The sequence below is a fragment of the Typopeltis vanoorti genome, chromosome 2 (assembly GCF_054136105.1).
Source record: "Typopeltis vanoorti isolate ZY-2024b chromosome 2, IOZ_Tvanoo_1.0, whole genome shotgun sequence".
Taxonomy (NCBI): Eukaryota; Metazoa; Arthropoda; class Arachnida; order Uropygi; family Thelyphonidae; genus Typopeltis; species Typopeltis vanoorti.
The window spans coordinates 38,551,891-38,570,779 of record NC_143550.1 but is presented as its reverse complement, the minus strand read 5'-3'; the positions used below and the strand labels follow the sequence as shown (position 1 = coordinate 38,570,779).

Below are 18,889 nucleotides of genomic sequence, written 5' to 3'. Positions count from 1 at the left end.
AGACCATAAAATGTTCTGTGTTACTCTCCCAATATATTTCTATGAGATATCTTAGAACAAAGATAGCATCAACTGTTCCCCAACCTTACATAAACTCAAACTGTTCTTTGCTAATTGACATCAAGTCTCGCAATCTTTTCTCAATTACCCTTTCGCATACCTTCATGGCATGACTCATGAGTTTAATTCCTCTGTAGTTGCTACAAGACTGGATATCACTTTTGTTCTTAAATACTGGAACCAGTATACTGGCATTTTCTCAGTTTCAATGAGTGTTAAAAGCATCTGTTAATAGAGTCAAGCACAATTCACCTAGACATTTCCATACTTCTATTGGGATGTTATCAGGTTCAACTGCCTTCCCATTTTTTATATTTCTCAGTGCTTCCTCCACTTCCATTATGTTAGGAATTGGCCCAATGACCAGATCTCCTCCATACTTTTATATATTCCTATTTATTTTTCATTCATTAATTTCTCAAAATCACTTCACTAACATGTGACATGGTGCATAGTAATACCATACTCGTGTAGTATAGTGGTAGGGACAAATGGGAACATTAGCAAGTATGCTATGAAATATTCAGCCGAACTAGTTAGGCCCTTAACATATTTGTATAATTTGAGTCTCAGGTCAGGAAAGATTCTACAGGAATGGAAAGAATATATGTCTAACTACTGACCTATCAGTATCTCTAACGTGGTGGTGAAGATTTTAGAGTAGTTGGTAAGAATTCTTATATTGACATGGGCTGATATACAAGCTATACTTTGCAAGGAATGGCATAGGTTTACTAAAAAGAGGCCATGCTTTAACAATTTGCTCATATTCTATAATAATGTTATGGCTGAGTTAAATAAAGGGAATGGATACACTATGATACTGTTTGACATTTATAGAATACCACATGAAAGGCTGTTGCATAAATTGGAGTACATGGGATTGGAGCACAATATAAAATATTGACATAGGCAAGTGGGTGGTTGACAGACAGGTATCAGATAGTGGTATGGTGGGTGTGAATCTGTCAAATTTAAGGGGACCCATAGAGTATCCCAGGGATCAGTCCTTGGAAAGATGTTGTTCAATCAATACATTAATGATACTGGTAAGGATCTGATGGATGTTCAACTGTTTGCTGATGATGCACAGATTGGCACAGCAATCAAGAATGCTACTGATATCTAGCACTCACAGAATGATTTGGATAAGCTAGAAATATTTGGTAAATGATAATGGCAGTCAATTCAATGTAGTAAGTGAAAAGTTATTCACTTTGGCATGACAAGATTGCTGTAGTATTTTTATACTGGTGGGATAATATGATATTGACAGTCTGGTTGGCCGAGTGGTCAGTGTATCTGCTCTCCAGCCAAAAGGCAGCGGGTTTGAATCCTGCTGTGGGCATGGATGTTTGTGATTGTCTGTGGAAATACTAGTGGTGGTGGTTGGCGATAGATGGCATTGGTGTAGATGATGAAGGTAGTTGTGATTGGTGGAGAAGGAGAGTTGTAGAGTAGGTGCTCCCCTTCGATGAGTCTTTGGTGGTGTTATGTAATAATTTTTTTTTTAATTCAATGATTTTTATTATTAAAATTGATTGCATATTATTCATTTATAAAACATGTTCTAATTTTTTTTTTGTTTTTTTTAACAATAAATTTCATACAAATTTTCCTTTTTTTTGTATAATGTGTTAATAATAGTTACTATAGATGTAGTTCGCAATTGAATAAAATTACATTTTTTAACAGCATTTAGAGTATAACAATGTTATATTTTACAATTTTTGCTTTTAATATATTTTAGGGCTGTAACTACAGCATTTCAATGTAATAAATAATTTTTTTTTTCTTTCTGTTGATCTCGGTTGAGATGTAATGTCTCAGCTTGCATCCTCGAAGTTTTTTTAATAAACTTATCTGAGGATGACACCGGTTAGATATTGTTTATTGATTTGATTGCTGTGTTGGAAGTAGGCTGGTGTTTGAGAGGTCAAATGAATGATCTGAAAGGTCTGATCAAAGTGAAATTGCTGATATATTCTGGTGTTATTACATCTGTCTTGATGGTTCACATTCATTTTTGTTGTGGTCTTCTTTTTGAATTAATTAGGAGACTTTTTTTTTTCACTGTGGCAGTCTTTCTATGTCTTCTGAGCTTTTGATTTGTATCGGCTTTGAAGTTTGTGACTTCCTCAAGAATATCTTGGCATCTCTGATCCACAAAAATTGGCAATTTTTTTCTGTTTTTGCTTTTCTTGCTTGGATTTTGGTTGAATAGAGTTAAATATTCGGATAGGAAGATTGGTGTATTGTCTTACAATGCGTTCAAGTCCTTGGCAACTGGTTTTTTCTGTCTGCTGGCTTTTATGAGATTGTCTCTTGTGGACTTGCTTGTAAGATGAACTATGACTGGTACAGGTCTTGGCAAGTCTCATTTTTTTGCTCTTCCAAAGAATCCGATTTATGGTCTGAATGTCGTTAAGCTATAGAGGGATATCAGTTAAACTGTAGGGGGATAATTTTAAAACTACGTCTCTGAGGTTTTCTGTAGGTGCAGTTTCAGGAAGACTGTTTATGACATGATCTTCTTTATGTTGTTGCTGATTTAAATGTTCATACTGTAGTTTTAGGGAATCAAGTTCTTGACGGAGTGTGGATGTCTCTTTCATCAAATTATGTTGCCTGTCAGTTATTGCATTAATGCTGATTTTAATGTCTTTTACCATTTGCAACAGTTTTATCACTACTAAATTATTATGTTTGACCCCCGATTATATGGACTCCCAAAAATACATAAACAAAATGTGCCATTGCGTCCCATAGTGGATGGCATTGATTCCCCCACATATAAATTAGCCAAACATTTAGCCAAAATGCTCACACACTACACTGGCAACACACCATCACACATAAAAAACTCAGCCCACTTTAAAGCCAGTATAGAAAACCTCACACTCCAACACACTGACATAATGGTCAGTTTTGACGTCTCCTCCCTATTCACTAATGTCCCACTCAAAGAAACCCTTGAGCTCATCCAAGCCAAGTTTCCTCCCGATATCTCAGCCCTATTTCAGTTCACAATGAACTCAGGCTATTTCGTTTGGCAAGGAAAGTTCTACAAACAGATAGAGGGGACAGCCATGGGTTCACCACTTTCCCCACCCTTGGCCAATTTCTTTATGGAGACGTTTGAAGAGAAAGCCTTAAACTCCACCCCACAAAAATCCACTATTTGGCTTCGTTATGTGGATGATGTGTTTGCTATTTGGCCACATGGCTCAGACACACTCCACTCCTTCCTAACACACTTAAACAACCAACACCCCAGAGTCCAGTTCACCTTAGAAAAAGAGGAAAACAACACCCTCCCCCTTCCTAGACACTTTAATCACCCGCCAGCTTAATGGATCTTTGGTTTTCTCTGTTTACAGAAAACCCACCCATACTGGCCGATACATTCACCAGCAATCCCCCCCCCCAACAATATGGGGTTATAAAAACACTATATAACAGGGCAAAATTAATCTGCTCAGATGACAAGGCCCTGACTACTGAATTAAACCACATCCTCAACACTTTCTTAGCCAATGGCTATAACCCCAAAAAAATCCAAAAAATACTAAAACCAGTAAACCACAACCCCCCCCCCCTTCACAATATAGATTACACCAAGTCTATCACCATCCCCTACATCCAGGGCACCTCTGAGAAAATAACCAATATCCTCAAAAAATATGACCTTACTTCCTGTTACAGACCATATAAAAAGTTGGCATCCCTTATCCGCTCTACCAAAGACCAACCACTTCCCCTAGACCTACCTGGTGTATACCAGGTCCCTTGCAGCTGCAAATTGTCCTACTTTGGCCAAACAGGCAGAACAACTAATATCAGGATTTCAGAACACAAAGACTACATCCGGTTTCACCAGTACAGCCGCTCTGGGCTGGCAGACAATGCCTTAGATACCCACCATAAAATTCGTTGGAAGAAAACAAAAATAATTCATCGCAGCAAGTTTAAATACGAAAGATTATTCAAAGAATCTTCAGCAGCTCTAAAAAACGTTCCTAACCTCAACAAATTTGGGTGCATGAAACTACCCCAAATTTGGGAGACTTACATTATGAGAACTTCAGCCCAACAGCCAAGCCTACCAAATTAGCCCGCAAGAGGGCACCATTAGGACTTTAGGAACAATATTAGTTTCTTGCTTTCTTCCTCATTTGCTTTGTGTTAGTGCCTGCGTGCACATACCATATCTTTATGTTCCTGAAGATGGCAATGTGATGTTGCCGAAATATAGAAGTGATTCATTAAAGTTGCCTTTAATTAATATACTTCATTTGCATTGTTAATTCTTTAAACTAATTACCAGTCACTGCCTTCTGAGTTCATATCAAGAAAATGATGAAGTAATGATTCATGGTTTAAGTGCTGACTTAGAATTGAGTCAGCACTTAAACAAGACAGCCATCCTGCTTGCTGGAGACCTGAATTGGCTGGTTAAAAATATCATTTGTGATTAACAAAGCAGAATTCCTGAATTAAATAACTTTAAATCACCCACAGTACTAAATTGCTATAGGTGTACCTATAGCAATTTAATTATAACTGTTATAGAAAGTGCAAAGAGGATAATTTAAACTACTTAAAAGTTTTATAAATAATAATAAAGACCTCTTTGTCATACCTGAGAAACAGAATTATCTAAACAACTTGTTGCATTCAAATCTGGACCTAAAGGAATGACAGGAGCAGAATTCTTATGTGAAGAATTATTGTACAAATTGTTTGTAAGGTTTTTCCTATCCACCTGGTTTACTGATAGAGTGTCTGTAGATACTGACCCATTTTCTTGTTGTTTAGAACAAATGAGATTGGAAGAATCACCTGTAATACAAAATTAGCCTAAGTTTTAAAGTATGCAATCTCCATTTTAATTATAAAGAAATTCAAATAACAACAATATGAACTACAGAAAATAGAAACTAAGAATACCATTCAAATAATGTGGTACTTATCTTTCATTACTAATCTGTGAACAGAAAATAGTACTTCATATTACCTGGTTTACAGAAATTTCCCATTCTAATTTTAGTAACAGATAATGTATTGAATAGTGTAGACCAGGGTTTCTCAACCTATGGTATGCATACCACTGGTGGTACGTGAGCCACTGCCTTACTGGTACATCTAATATCTTGAATTAAATATAGTGGTATGCCACTGGAAAAGGTTGAGAATCCCTGGTGTAGACTATTCAGTTCATCACAATGTGATGTGTGTGTGTGGACGCACAGGCTTTTCCACCTGTCAACAGCTGCATATTCGCAAATTACATTCTCTATGATTTTTCCAATCCTCATCTGTATGCCTCTTTTTTGCCACAGCTCTCAAAACTGTCTTTCTTCACATAATTCATATTTCTTAATGGGCATTGTACTTCTCTCATTTTCCATGACGAGTCCATGTCAGTTCAAAGCATATGCATCCATTCTCTTTGTGATAGGGCTATTCAATTTCCATCCCTGTTTGGAATATATATGCATTCCTGTACTTCTTGGGAAGTAATTCTTCTCCACAAATTCTACTTGTTTCTTTTTGGTTGTTAGTGAGAGTCAACCACTTACATCCATAATCAGCAATATAGCAACTTCTTAGTTTTTCTTGAGTCCTTATGACTGCATAAAACACCACTCATGGTTCTAATAACTGTGCATGCTGTTTAGCTATGTATACTTCATGCTGGCTGGACATATTCATTACAGAGCTCAGATACCTGAAGGCATCCGCTGATTTAATGGTTCCCACTTCTCAAGGTCTGTTGCCCTATCACCCCCAACTACTAACTACTATAAATTCCAACTACCTTGACATTTATATGTATCTAACAGTTTTCTCATCAGTTTTTCTGCATCCTCCTTGTCCTGTGCAAGGATCAGGTGATCTCCCACTCAAAATCACATCCTCTGATGATATGATCAGGTCTAAAACTCTTGATCCTTTGTACTGCCTGAGATTGTTGTCTCTCAAGAAATTAATTTTCCTTACTCCCAAATGCTATCTTTTCATTCCAATCTATAATGCCATAATTAAAATTACTCATAATAATCACCCTTCCATTGTTCACTAACCCAAGTTGATTATACATTTCTTCATCACCATCGTCTGCATTCCCTAGCCTATAACAGCATCCAACTAAATATTTCTTCCTGTCAACCTCCCCACTCACACCATATTGAATCAAAACCATTGCCACTATTTACATCTTGCATCTCCACTTTGTGTGAACATGATTTGCATGCTATCATCAACAGCACTCCCCTCTCTCTCTCTCATTTGTAAATAAACACAGCAATTCACTTTCAGGTGTATAACTGGTCCTGTCCATGCCACTTGTAGGTTGTGATTTCCCCACAACTAACCATTTCCAAATACCTTGATCACTGCTTAACCATCTATGAATTACATCAGGCACATTCCAGTCCATCCTATTTCATACTGACCATATCCCATACACACATTCACTACTATTTCCAACATCCACTCTCTTTATACTGTGTCTCCCAGTCCACCCTGACTCTCCCTGTTTCCCCGTCATCTTGCATTCTCGTTCTATCATTATCCCTCAGAGTACTACTATTCTCACTTACAGTAACTTCAATCTCATCAATTCCTCTCCTGATCTCTTACTTCTTCTGCTCTCTTGTTCAAATCATTCATTCTTCCTTGCAGCAATAGCTAGTCTTTCTGACTGACTTGCACCAAATCCATTCAAATGCAACCCATCACTTTTGTACATTTCCTCCTTTCCCTCAAACGCATCCCATACATTCACAAACTACACTCTTCTCCTTGCACAGCTCTGCCAACATACCATTCATGATCCTTGCTCTTTGTTTCAACTCATCACTATCAATATCTATGCAACATACTGACCGCCCCTCCAACCACAGTTATCTTTCACTCTCCACAAGTCTACTGATATCCATTCTTACAAGCTTATTATGTCCAAAAAAGTCATTTGTTCCAACAACCACTACTAGCTTGCTTGATTTTCTTATCTAATACATCAGTTATGCTGCTAATTCTCCCTCATGGAACCTCTCATTTACCGCACCTCTAATAATGGAATCTCCATACATTGCTATTCTCGGGCCATTCGTTACATCTTTTCCTCTACCTTTCCTTCATTCTAATCTTTTGTGCTTGTTCACTCTTATTCACAAAACTTCTCATCTCACTACGTATATTTTTTATTTCATTTCTCATTCTGATCAACTCATTTTTGCAGTCTCGCATCCTGGCAATTACACTATCTGTCAGTCTGTCATTTGTTTCTTTCATTTTCTCATTCCAACATTCCTTCATTTCCATGGTGTCACTCACTTTTGTTTACTTTCTTTCGCTTCTGTTCCATGATTTGTACAATCATTCACTTCTGCAACTGCTTTCATTCTGCAATTTATACAGTCATTTACGACCACAGTTATGCACCCTTTCATTCCATCATCAGCCAGTTTCACATTTACCGATAACTTGTAGTCCAACAGAATATCACGCTTTTGACATATCCATTTAGCTTTTGATAAAAACTAAATGGAGTGAAACAGCACTAGGAAATGATTAAAAGTATTTAATGCTTGCAATATTTCCTCTCAGTTACAGAGACATGTAACTGAGACAAAATATTGGAAGCATTAAATACTACTTTAATTGTTACTTAGTGATGTTTCCCTCCACTAAGCTTTTATCATGAGTTTTTCCCAGCACTTATGTCTTAACACATGGATATCCATTCTTTCTCACTCTTTATCGCTCTCATCTCCTCTTCATTCTCTCCACAAACACTCTTCATGTTGCATTCACAACAATGTATCATCGTCAAGAAGACAGACTACGTATGTAACTATTGCATAAGATGATGCAATGCATTACACATTCTACAATTAACCTATAGAGTCCACTTGGTGCACGAGTTTTAGATAGAGCTTGTGTTGCACTTCTGCGTGAGAGAAAAATGCCTCATAAGTGTGTCAATTCTCCTAATTTGTTTTGCTGTGTGTGTGTGTGTGACCATTTACAGATAGATGTAAACAGAGACCATTTACAAATGGATGTTGAAAGTTTTTCCACTTGGTTATACTTTAAACTAAAGATGCCAAGAAATTATATTCTTGGTTTAAACCTTTATCCATGTGTAAGCAAACAAAGTTTGCATGTGAAGTAACTTCACATCACCACTTGCTTTAATATCCCATAATGCAAAACACATATCCTTATGAACATGTATATAATGCTATGCATTATGAGAAAGGTCACTATCCAGACCAGTTTTGACCTTTACTGATGTCTCATTAGAAGCAGCCAGACCCAGAAGTGATACCAAGATTGAGGTAATGCAGAAGTCATATTTCCGTATACAAGTAGCCAAAAGGTGTCACACCTTATTATTAAAATACTCTGGATTAGCAATAGACGTTGAAAGTCTTTCAATTTGGTTACACTATAAATTAAAGATGTGAAGAAATTACATTCTTGGTTTAATCCTTTATCTAGTGGTGGTAAAGAAACAGAGGAAATAGACACAGAATGATTTTGGAATCAAAAACAACAATCCACAATCACCCAAGGAATTGAATGATCTTGTAAGAGATCTTAATCTTACCAAGGATGATGTAGAACTGTTAGTGTCATGGCTGCAAGGATGGAATTTCCTAACTGAAGAAACCAAGGTCACATATTTCAGATACCGCAAGAGTACATCAGTTATTTCAGTGAAAGTGATACCCTGACCTTTTGTACTAACATAGAGATAGCCAAACGGAGTCCTATGGCATTGCACACACACACACACACACACACACACACACACACACACACACACACACACACACACACACACACACACACACACACACACACACACACACACAATCTGACTTTTTATGATGACTGGAGACTTTTTATTGATTTTTCAAAATCCAGTCTGAAAGCTGTTCTTCATAATGGGGGCTTATATCAATCCATCCTGATAGCCCATTAATTACCATGAACGAAACATACAAAAACATGAAAATAGTGCTGGGAAATGTTAATTATGATGCCTACAAAAGTGAAATGGAACATCTGTGGTGAAGATTAAAGTCAATGCCATTTTGCTTGGGTTATAAATAGGATACACTAAGTACTGTTGTTTCCTATGTGAATGGGACAGCAGGACCAGTAGTATGTTAAACATACTACTGGTAAGTAGTATGTTTCGTATACTAAACAGTGACCTCATCATCATCATCATCATCATCAAATTCCTGCCATGTACCCTCAAGGGGTGTACAGGATATGACAGTACTACATGAAAAATTACATCATTACTAACTTCCTATCTACAATTTTCCTCCAAATCAGTCTGTTACTTGTCAAGACTCCAACATTATCAGATCTTATATTTCTATCGTCTAAGGCACTTTGTACCGTATCAATCCATCTATATCTTGGTCTTCCTCTGGGTCGTTTTCCTGCCAACCTGGCAGAGAACACTTGTTTTGCTAATCTTTCCTCTCCCATTCTATTTAAGTGACCATACCATCTGAGATTAGCTCTGCTAACGCATTCCTGGATGCTGACAATGTCAAGTTCTTTCCTAATATCCTCATTTTTAATATGATATTGCCATTGATTCCATCTGTTCACGCCTCTAATCTTTCTCAGGACTCTCATATCTGCGGTCTCTAGTCTTTGGTCAAGTGTTTTACTTCTGACCCAGCTCTCAGATCCATAAGTTAAAATTGGTTTGAACACAGTCTTGTATACAGCTAATTTAGTGTTCCGTTCAATTGATTAAATTCCATATGAATTTAATCAATTGACTTCCCACCATACCAGCTTTGCTGATTCTGTTGTCTATTTCTATATTTCGTTTACCATCTTCAGTAAAAATTGTGCCTAAGTAGCTGAAATGTTTTACTTGTTCCACAGGTTCTCCATTCACAACACAGTTGACATTTTCAATGATTCTGCCTATTTTCATTGTCTTTGTCTTTTTATTGCTGACCTTCATACCATATCTATTACAACAGCTATTCAATTTAGTCAGAGAATCTTGCAGACTTGTAGCGGATTTATTTAGAAGTATAACATCATCCGCATAAAGCAAAGAGCTGACATTAACATCTCCAATTTTGATATCAGGTTTAATACCACATTCCTTCATAATGTGATCCATATAGATAATGAATAACAGAGGGGATAATGTACATCCTTGTCTCACACCAGATTTAACATTAAACCATCTTCCTGTACTTCCTTCAATTCTAACTGCTGACTCACAACTCAAATAAAGACTAAGTATTGCTTGATATAATGCCCCATTGACACCATATAACTGCAGCGTATTGAATAGCTTCTCTCTTGGCACCTTGTCATATGCCTTTTCCAAATCGACAAAACTTAAATACAGATCTTTGTTATATTCCCATGCTTTCTCGACTATTTGTCGTAAAGTGAAGATCTGATCCTGACAGCCTCTATTTGGCCTGAATCCAGCTTGTTCTTCACCAAGCTTTTCTTCCACAATTCTTCTCAACCGTTTCTCAAGTATACTTGCATAGATCTTGCCAGGAACACTCAGTAGGGAAATACCTCTGTAATTCTCACATTCAGTTTTATTTCCCTTTTTATATATGGGTACTATGAGAGCTCTACTCCAATCATCGGGAATTCGTCCCTCTGTCCAGGCTTTCTGAACTATGCAGTGCAGCCACTGTAAGACTCTTATACCACCATACTTCAGCATTTCTGGTCGAATATCATCTACTCCTGCTGCCTTTCCACATTTCAAGCCTTTGATGGCTTTTTCTACTTCAAGTATGGATATGTATTCCTGACTGCATGCCTGGTCAGTGTTTTTTTATCACTGTGCTGTCATCACTGCTTGTTTCATTTAGCAGTTTTTCAAAGTAATTACTCCATACTTCAAGGATATCTTTTTCTCCTGTTTTCATGTCACCTTTATCATCTCTAATTCCTTTTACAGCACTCTTTCCTCCATTCCTAAGCTTCTTCAACAACCTCCAGAATATTTTGCCACCTTCTTGATATTTATTTTCTATATTCTTGCCAAAGTCCTCCCATGACTTTTGTTTAGCTAGTTTTACACACTGTTTAGCTTTCTTACATTTGTCTCTGTATTCTGTAAGAGTAAAAGCTGACTTATTTGCCAGGAACTTTTGATATGCTTTCTTCTTTTCCTTCACTGCCTCTTTAACTTCCTGTGTCCACCAGGGAGTTCTGATTTTTTTATCCTTGCACACAACTTCACCACATGCCTCTCTGGCAGAATCAATCAATGTTTCCTTCAGAGTTTGCCACTGAATCTCCAAGGTTTGATTCCTGTTCTCAAACTCTTTCATTTTCTTTTCAATAATATTTCTGTATTTTAGTCTACAGTTCACATCTGAGAGCTGCTCAACTTTTATTCGCTTTAAAACTTTCGTACAAGTTATTCTTTTCAATATGAAATTCAATTTTATTCTGCTCAAGACTAAATAGTGATCACTTCCAATTTCAAATCCTCTGTACACTCTGGTGTCCTGCACCAGGGAGAAAACATCACTATCAACAATAACATAGTCAATGAGACTTTTCTTATTCCTAGCCTCTTCTCTCCATGTGAATTTGTGCACATTTTTATGTTGGAACATGGTGTTAGTAATAACCAGTCCATGTCCTGAGCAGAAATCCAACAGATATTTGCCATTATTATTAGCTTTGCTCTTTTCTCCAAATTTTCCCAAAATATTTTTGTATGTCTCACAATCATTTCCTACTCTACTATTTAGATCCCCAACAAGGACCAACTTTTCCTTTTTCATTGTGTCAGTTGCTTTTTCTAAAGCCTCAAAAAATTCCTCCACTTCTACCTTAGTAGAACCTTCTGTGGGACCATAGGCACAAATAAGTCTCATTGTCCAGTTCCCCATTCTCATATTTGTCCACATTACTCTACTTGAGCCTGACTGCCATTCAAGAAGATTAGCCTCGTATTTTGTGTTGAATACTATGGCTACTCCTTCTTTTCCTTGATTGTCATTGCCTGAATATAACATTTTGTATTTATTGCTCAGAAAGATCTCACCAGTTTTGGTCTTTTTTGTTTCAGTCACTCCTATTATGTCGATCTGGTACTTATCTAATTCCTCAGCTAGCTCCATTTCTTTGCCATTCAGGCTTCTTACGTTGATAGTACCGATCTTTAACTCTGGTGATGTTGAGTTGGGGTTTGTTTTCAGATTTGTTCCAGTAGCTGACTTTTCGCTGTTCGCCCTGGTTCCCTGGCGAAAACAACGGGGGCCTTGTTTAACCGGGCGACGCCCCAGCCGGCATGAAATTTTGTCATGTTGTACCATCATTTTTTATTTTGGTTTAACCAATAAGAATACAATTTGGTCGGCTAAATCCCAAATTGCCAGCCCATCCTCGTTCGTTCAGTATCAAAGTAGATACCCAACAGGGTGCACCACGAGAAGGTGAGGATTGGACATTAGGTCAGAAGCCCTGGTCGGTTCTCCGCATTCCTTTAAAGGCTATGTGGAGGTCTCCTCTCAGTTATACAGCTTTGACCCTTAAGCACGTGACCTTTGTGTACATATTTCACACCTGGAGAAAAGAATGGTAAACATGCACCATTGGTGCAGACAGAAAAATATCTATTTGCCACCACTTCACATGAAACTCACTCATGAAAAACTTTGTGAAAGCAATGAATCAGGAAGAAGTAGGATTTAACCAAAAATAAGTGATGCAAAAGTAAAGGAAGGTATTTTCATTGGGCCAGAAATTTGAATAAGTTCTAAACCAAAAAAGATGCTAATGCAAGGACACAATTTCAAGTTAGTTGCAGAAAACATTTTAGGCAATCACAAATCTTCAGATTACAAAGAAATAATTTCTTCTATGCTCAAAGCATATCATGACATGGGATGCAAGATGTCTCTGAAAATACACTTTCTGGACTTACATCTAGACTTTTTTTCCAGAAAATCTCAGGTCCATTGAGTGATGAATATGGCAAGAGGTTTCATCAGCAGATTATGAGGATGGAAGGCAGATATAAGGAGAAGTGGAGTTATACTATGTTAGCCGATTACTATTGGGTTCTGAAACAGGAAACCAAGTTTATCTAATAAATGGAAGTGCTAGGACGGTCATTCTAGTTGACATTTTCTGCATGTATGATACTATTAAGTGTTTGTATCATAAAAATATATAGATTTGTTTCTCAAAAACTATACGTGATAGTAAAAAATTTTAAAAAAAGTACCGCATTTGCTGGCGTATAAGACTACCGGCTTATAAGACACCCCCCCCTTTTTTATACACATTTTTTAGGAAAAAAACTTTATCACTGAATATTATAATGAATTTACATAATGAAATTCAATAATTTTTTCTTCATATTCAGCTGGCATCTTTTGTGATATTTTTGTTTTAGTCCACATACATGGCTGGTTTCTCTTCATGAATCTTGAACACCATGATGTTGATCCAGTAAAGTTGGTGATCCCTCTGTTAGTGGCTATCACTTTAGCTTCATGAATACTCATTTTTGTAGACACTGAAAGTCCCGCTTTTCTGTGGTCTAAAATCCAAGTATTCAGTTCTGCCTCAAGTTCTGGCCATTTTGCAGTTCTACTTCGTAGGTTGTTTACAGTGAGTTGCTTTTTTTTTTTAGATCCTCTTCCTGATTCCACCAAGTTCTTATCATTTTCTCAGTTGGGGGTGGCCCGAAATGCCTCTCTGAAAATTCCATGCTCTTTAGCAAACGCTATGTAACTTGTATGCAAGATTGTAGCAATGCCGATATTTTTCAGCCATAATTTGCCAAGAAATTTAGAGAAAATTTAACCGTATATCAGTGATTTAACAGCTGTGATTGTCAATGGCACGTAACTCTATGTAACTGGAATGCTCTCTCTCTCACTCACTCACACACACACACACACACACACACACACCACAAGGAAACAAGAAAGAAATCGCGTAACTCGGAACAGAGAAAATTTCCAGAAATGAAAGTAATAAAAAACTGAGTATCGACGTATAAGATGCACTCTGTTTTTTAGACCTATTTTCAAAGAAAAAAAGTGCGTCTTATATGCTGGAAAATACGGTATTTGAAATCAGCATGAGAAATTGAGTAAGAATCAAACACAGCCAGAAAGGAAACAAAAAAAATTTGTTGGACAGTGAATTTTTCAACAGCAGTTTGTAACCTATTATGAATACTGCTTTTTAGCAAATAATGTCAAATATATCAATGAGCAGATGAAGATATAAAGATGTGCTTTACTGAAAATAACAGTTGTGTTACTGCTGGCATGTGATTGAACAATCTTTTGTTTATATATTCATCAAAAAATACAAAAATAATGCAGTGTTGACATAGATAACTAGTGAAACAATATAGTCCACCATCATTTCTGAAAACTTGTATGGAAAAAAAAAAAAAAAAAGCTACAACAGACAGTTGGCTATAGTGATTTTCCTTTAAAGAGGATTTTAACTAACTGGGATTTTTTTTTTAAGTATCTTACGGTGAGAACCAACTGTACAGAATATTTATTATTTTAACATTCAAATAAAAGCAGTTGTAAGCATATGTGATCACATTTCCATTCTTTCAGCTCCTTTTTTTCATCCTTTCATCTATTTTCATTCCTGTTTCCACCAACATGGTCATGGTGTAAATATTGAGAATGGTAGACTCTGCCAGATATCTTATTATTAACATCAAAAAAGTGCCTGTGGTCTATTTGACCACAGCAAATAAATATTTTTTTCATCTTTCATCTTTACACCTGAATGAGAAATTTGATTCTTCAAAGGAAAGGAAATATGAATTCATATCTATAACAGTATGCATATTATTTATTAATGAAGCATTTTGCAAAATTGCAAACTGCCATTCTCAGATTAATCATTATCTTAACAATGGCAAAAATGTTTCATAAATACCTAAAAATTAACTTACACTTTTTAAAATTGTTGTCTCTTGGAATAAGGAGAGAAAGCTTATCGCACTGTTGAAAGCTCTCTATTGAATCAATCTTTTTTAATGTAGGGACATCTGAAAGAAGGACATATACAGGATTGTGATGAAAAGTTTTATGATTAATTCCATGACCATCTTCTTTTAGCTCTGATATTAAACTTTTAACATTAAGTACTTCTTCTTGATCCCTTATTAAATGGGGTGGAATCATTTTAGCCACTCCATCTGATCGGCTACGCTGATTTTTAAGTCCACGATATTCTCTTTTAATATACCGCCTGATGTTTGTTTTGTCTCCCTCTGATGTAAAATCTTGTAGATTACACCTGAAAGAGAAATTTGATTCTTCAAAGGAAAGGAAATATGAATTCACATCTATAACAGTATACATATTATCTATAAAATTAAAATGTTGTTAGGAACTTCTGCAAGTCTCTATTCATCTCTCGCAATACAGATCCTAAGGTTTTATCACCCCCCCCCACACTTAAAATATTGTTCTTCAATTTTCTTAAAGATAGTCTTTGTAGAAGAAATTACTTTAAACTGCTCAAAAAGTGAAAATCACAGAAAATGGAGATTGGGACTTATTTATAAACAGGATGAAATCTATTTTAAATACAGAAAATATTAAAACAAAGAGAAAAAGAAAAAAAGTACAATGAAAATCATCATACAAGGGAGTTATAAGATAGGACAATGTAAAACAGTTTTCATTGCCAGTTATCTTATCATTAATATCAAAAAAGTGCCTATGGTCTATTTATTGACCACAACAAATAAAATTTTTTTTCATTTTTCCTCTCTGCAGAAATACTTGTACTCATTCCCCACCACACTTATTTGTAGGGAAGGAAAAGTACATTCCTTTTGACAAAGAATAGGATTAGTACTGCAAATAAGTCAGAGTTCAGTAAAAATAAGATTTCATTAACAATCACTTTAATGTCAATTCATTTTCAATTTGAAACAACAAGTAAGATGAAAAGAGGTGGTTTAGATAATTAAAATTAAGAAAAGAATCTATCAAGTAATACTGATGAAAGTTCTATATATAAACCAGTGACATATTGCATGAACCATATCATATATTTTAAAAAAAAGTAAAACGTATATAGAATCCACAGTTTTAAGCTTAAAGCTTTCAAACAGTGTTAATTATCAGACAAATGTATTCTAAACACATAATATTTTTAAAGCATAATTTACTCTAGAAAGAAAAATCCCTATTATATTAATATTTTCAGGAGATGCTTAAATTATAATAATTGAAATACAAAAGTAGTCCAAGATTATAATTTGATGCTGAAGAACAAAACTTTTAAATAAAAAATGAGTCAGAATATTAAAAAAAGAACAGGAAGTTTTATAAATTACATAGTTTAATATTCTATGAGCACGGTATAATGTATCTCAACAATTCAGAATATTTATCTCAAAATTCCTTACCCAGTCCATGCTTTTGAGAGACAAAGAAGTTGCTCATGAGAAAATTTAGTTCTTAATTAACACCGTTCTATACTCTAAACTAGGGAGGAGTTCTTTGTGCCTTTTATATGCATTACAGTTTTTTTTCTCTTTCCATACTGTTTAAGTTAAAAAGAAGATTTCTCCATGATGATGACAATGTAGTTCAGTAAATAACATTAACAATTATAAACTCTCCAATGATAATTAACATTATCATTTGTATAAAACCGTACTTAACTTGATATTTTAGTGAATAATTCACAAAAATAATATGCATTTATCCAAACATAGCTAATACATTATTAAAGGGATAAAAATCCTATGTTTTTATATATATAGCCAGTAAGTGAAACTCAAGATCGAGAACTACGATCTATGAGTTTCAATGCCGAAAAACTATCGGCGAAGGCAATTTGAAGCAAAGGTGGAGCAAGCTCCCTCACTATTCTTGATATTCTCTCATAATGTAAAACACAGCTCCTAAGAGATGTAATACTGTCATTACATTATGAGGAGAGGTCACTACCCAGACCGGTTTCAACCTTTTTTGAGGTCTCATCAGTGAGTAGGTAGACCTGGAAGATATCAAAGCTTAGTGAAAAGAACTTGCATACCTTCACTATACGAATGCCATAAAGGTGTGCTTATATTTCGAATTGCCTTCGCCAATAGTTTTTTGGCATTGAAACTCATAGATCGTAGTTCTCGATCTTGAGTTTCACTTACTGGCTATATATATAAAAACATAGGATTTTTATCTCTTTAATAACTATTAAGTTGCCAGAAAACTAGCCATTTGGCTTTTCATTTTAATAGCTAATACATATGCCACTGCAGACCTCCAATAAGCAAGATGTGGTCACCACCACCTCGAGAAGCCATGTAATAGATCTTTAACATCATTTTGTGGTTGTTAAACAGAGGATAGATGGACCTAAGAGATATTTTTCATCTTCACATTCCCAAACAATGTCTCACCTCAACTTTCGTCATCTTCCATGATGCTGTTCACAAGAAGGGTGGAACCTGTGCTTTTGTCAGGTCTGATATCCCATGACAAAGGTTATCTCAAAACTGGAATCCCCTTTATGTGATTTGCTCTGGATAAAGATCTCCCTATCTCACTTTAGGGAGATCTTTATCCAGGGCACCAAGTCCCTACACCGCACCAAAAAGTGGTTGGAGAGAAAGTTTTTAATATTATAAATTTTTTTTCTTTCCCACTAGAGGTCAGGCTGGATAAAAGATTAACAAGCAGCTTGGATTCATTTTACCTTTGTAAAGTGCAGTAGCATGTAGCTTGGTTCATACATATGTATTTTTCTGATTATGACCTGAATACAGAGGTCGAAACATCAAATGTTACTTTCCTAATATTAAGTAAAGTAATTATTTTAACACGTGTTGTGTATCCTTAAATTCTTAGCCATGTATTCAGATATTTTGTCTTACATATCATAAGACAAAATACTGTGAATAGAAAACAACGATAAGATATTTAAATAAAAGAGACAGCAGAGTGCATACACTCGCATGTACATTGGCTACACACCATTGGGCCGAAAATAAAATTAAATTGAATTAAATAATTCTGAGTTAAAAAAATAAATAACCTTGAGAATACATTTATTTAATATAGTTAAGGATGACAATTTCCCACACTTTAGGATTGGTGAGACAGTCATTACAAGGTTAGGTCGATAAAGTAGAGCTTCAACACTTCATACATGTTGATGTTTATACATGGATCTATGTAATAGTTGGGTGCTTCCTCATTATACAAGGTGTGGCTATTAAATAATGAGACTGGTTGCAAAAATGTGGTTTATTATTACAATTGTACAACTTAATTGTTATCTCCTTCAACATACTCCCCTCCTCAATCTGTACACTGTTACATACGAATTTTTCATTGTTGAAAAAGATGAAATAAGTGGATGAATAATAAATCAATTTTTATTGTGATACATGTAGAACTCTATAATAATGGATATCTCACCAATTTAATTATACAAGAAAGGTTATTCATTTTTTCTGTATTTCAGGTGTTGGCTGTTTAAATGCATTAAAAATGAATCTAATACAGATGGGTGTGTTAAATACTTTGTTCTCTAAATGTTTTATATATATTTTAGAAAAGGAAGAGTAGAACCATGGAGTTCCATCTATTTGTTTGTACATTTCTTTTCCATTCATGTAAAATACAAACAAACAGATGAAAATGCAATTGGTTCTCTCACCTCTATGTAATATGAGCATTCTCGCCAAATGGTTCTATGTTAAAATGCAATCAGCCACTATCTTTACTGTGTCTGAATATGAAAAGGTCAAGAAACATAAAAAACAGTGCAGATA

General features: G+C 35.5%; 1 protein-coding gene across 2 annotated transcripts in view; it reads right to left on the bottom strand.

Moving 5' to 3' along the window:
- Positions 1–18,889, bottom strand: part of LOC150108931 (uncharacterized) — a 298,899-nt gene that overhangs the window by 141,884 nt on the left and 138,126 nt on the right. For both annotated transcript variants that reach the window (XM_090411045.1, XM_090411050.1), the window contains exons 8-9: positions 15,044–15,390; positions 4,703–4,902 (exon numbers count right to left, since the gene is read on the bottom strand). In XM_090411045.1, the coding sequence (XP_090267171.1) occupies positions 4,703–4,902; positions 15,044–15,390 (547 nt within the window). The remainder of the gene's footprint in view (positions 1–4,702; positions 4,903–15,043; positions 15,391–18,889) is intronic.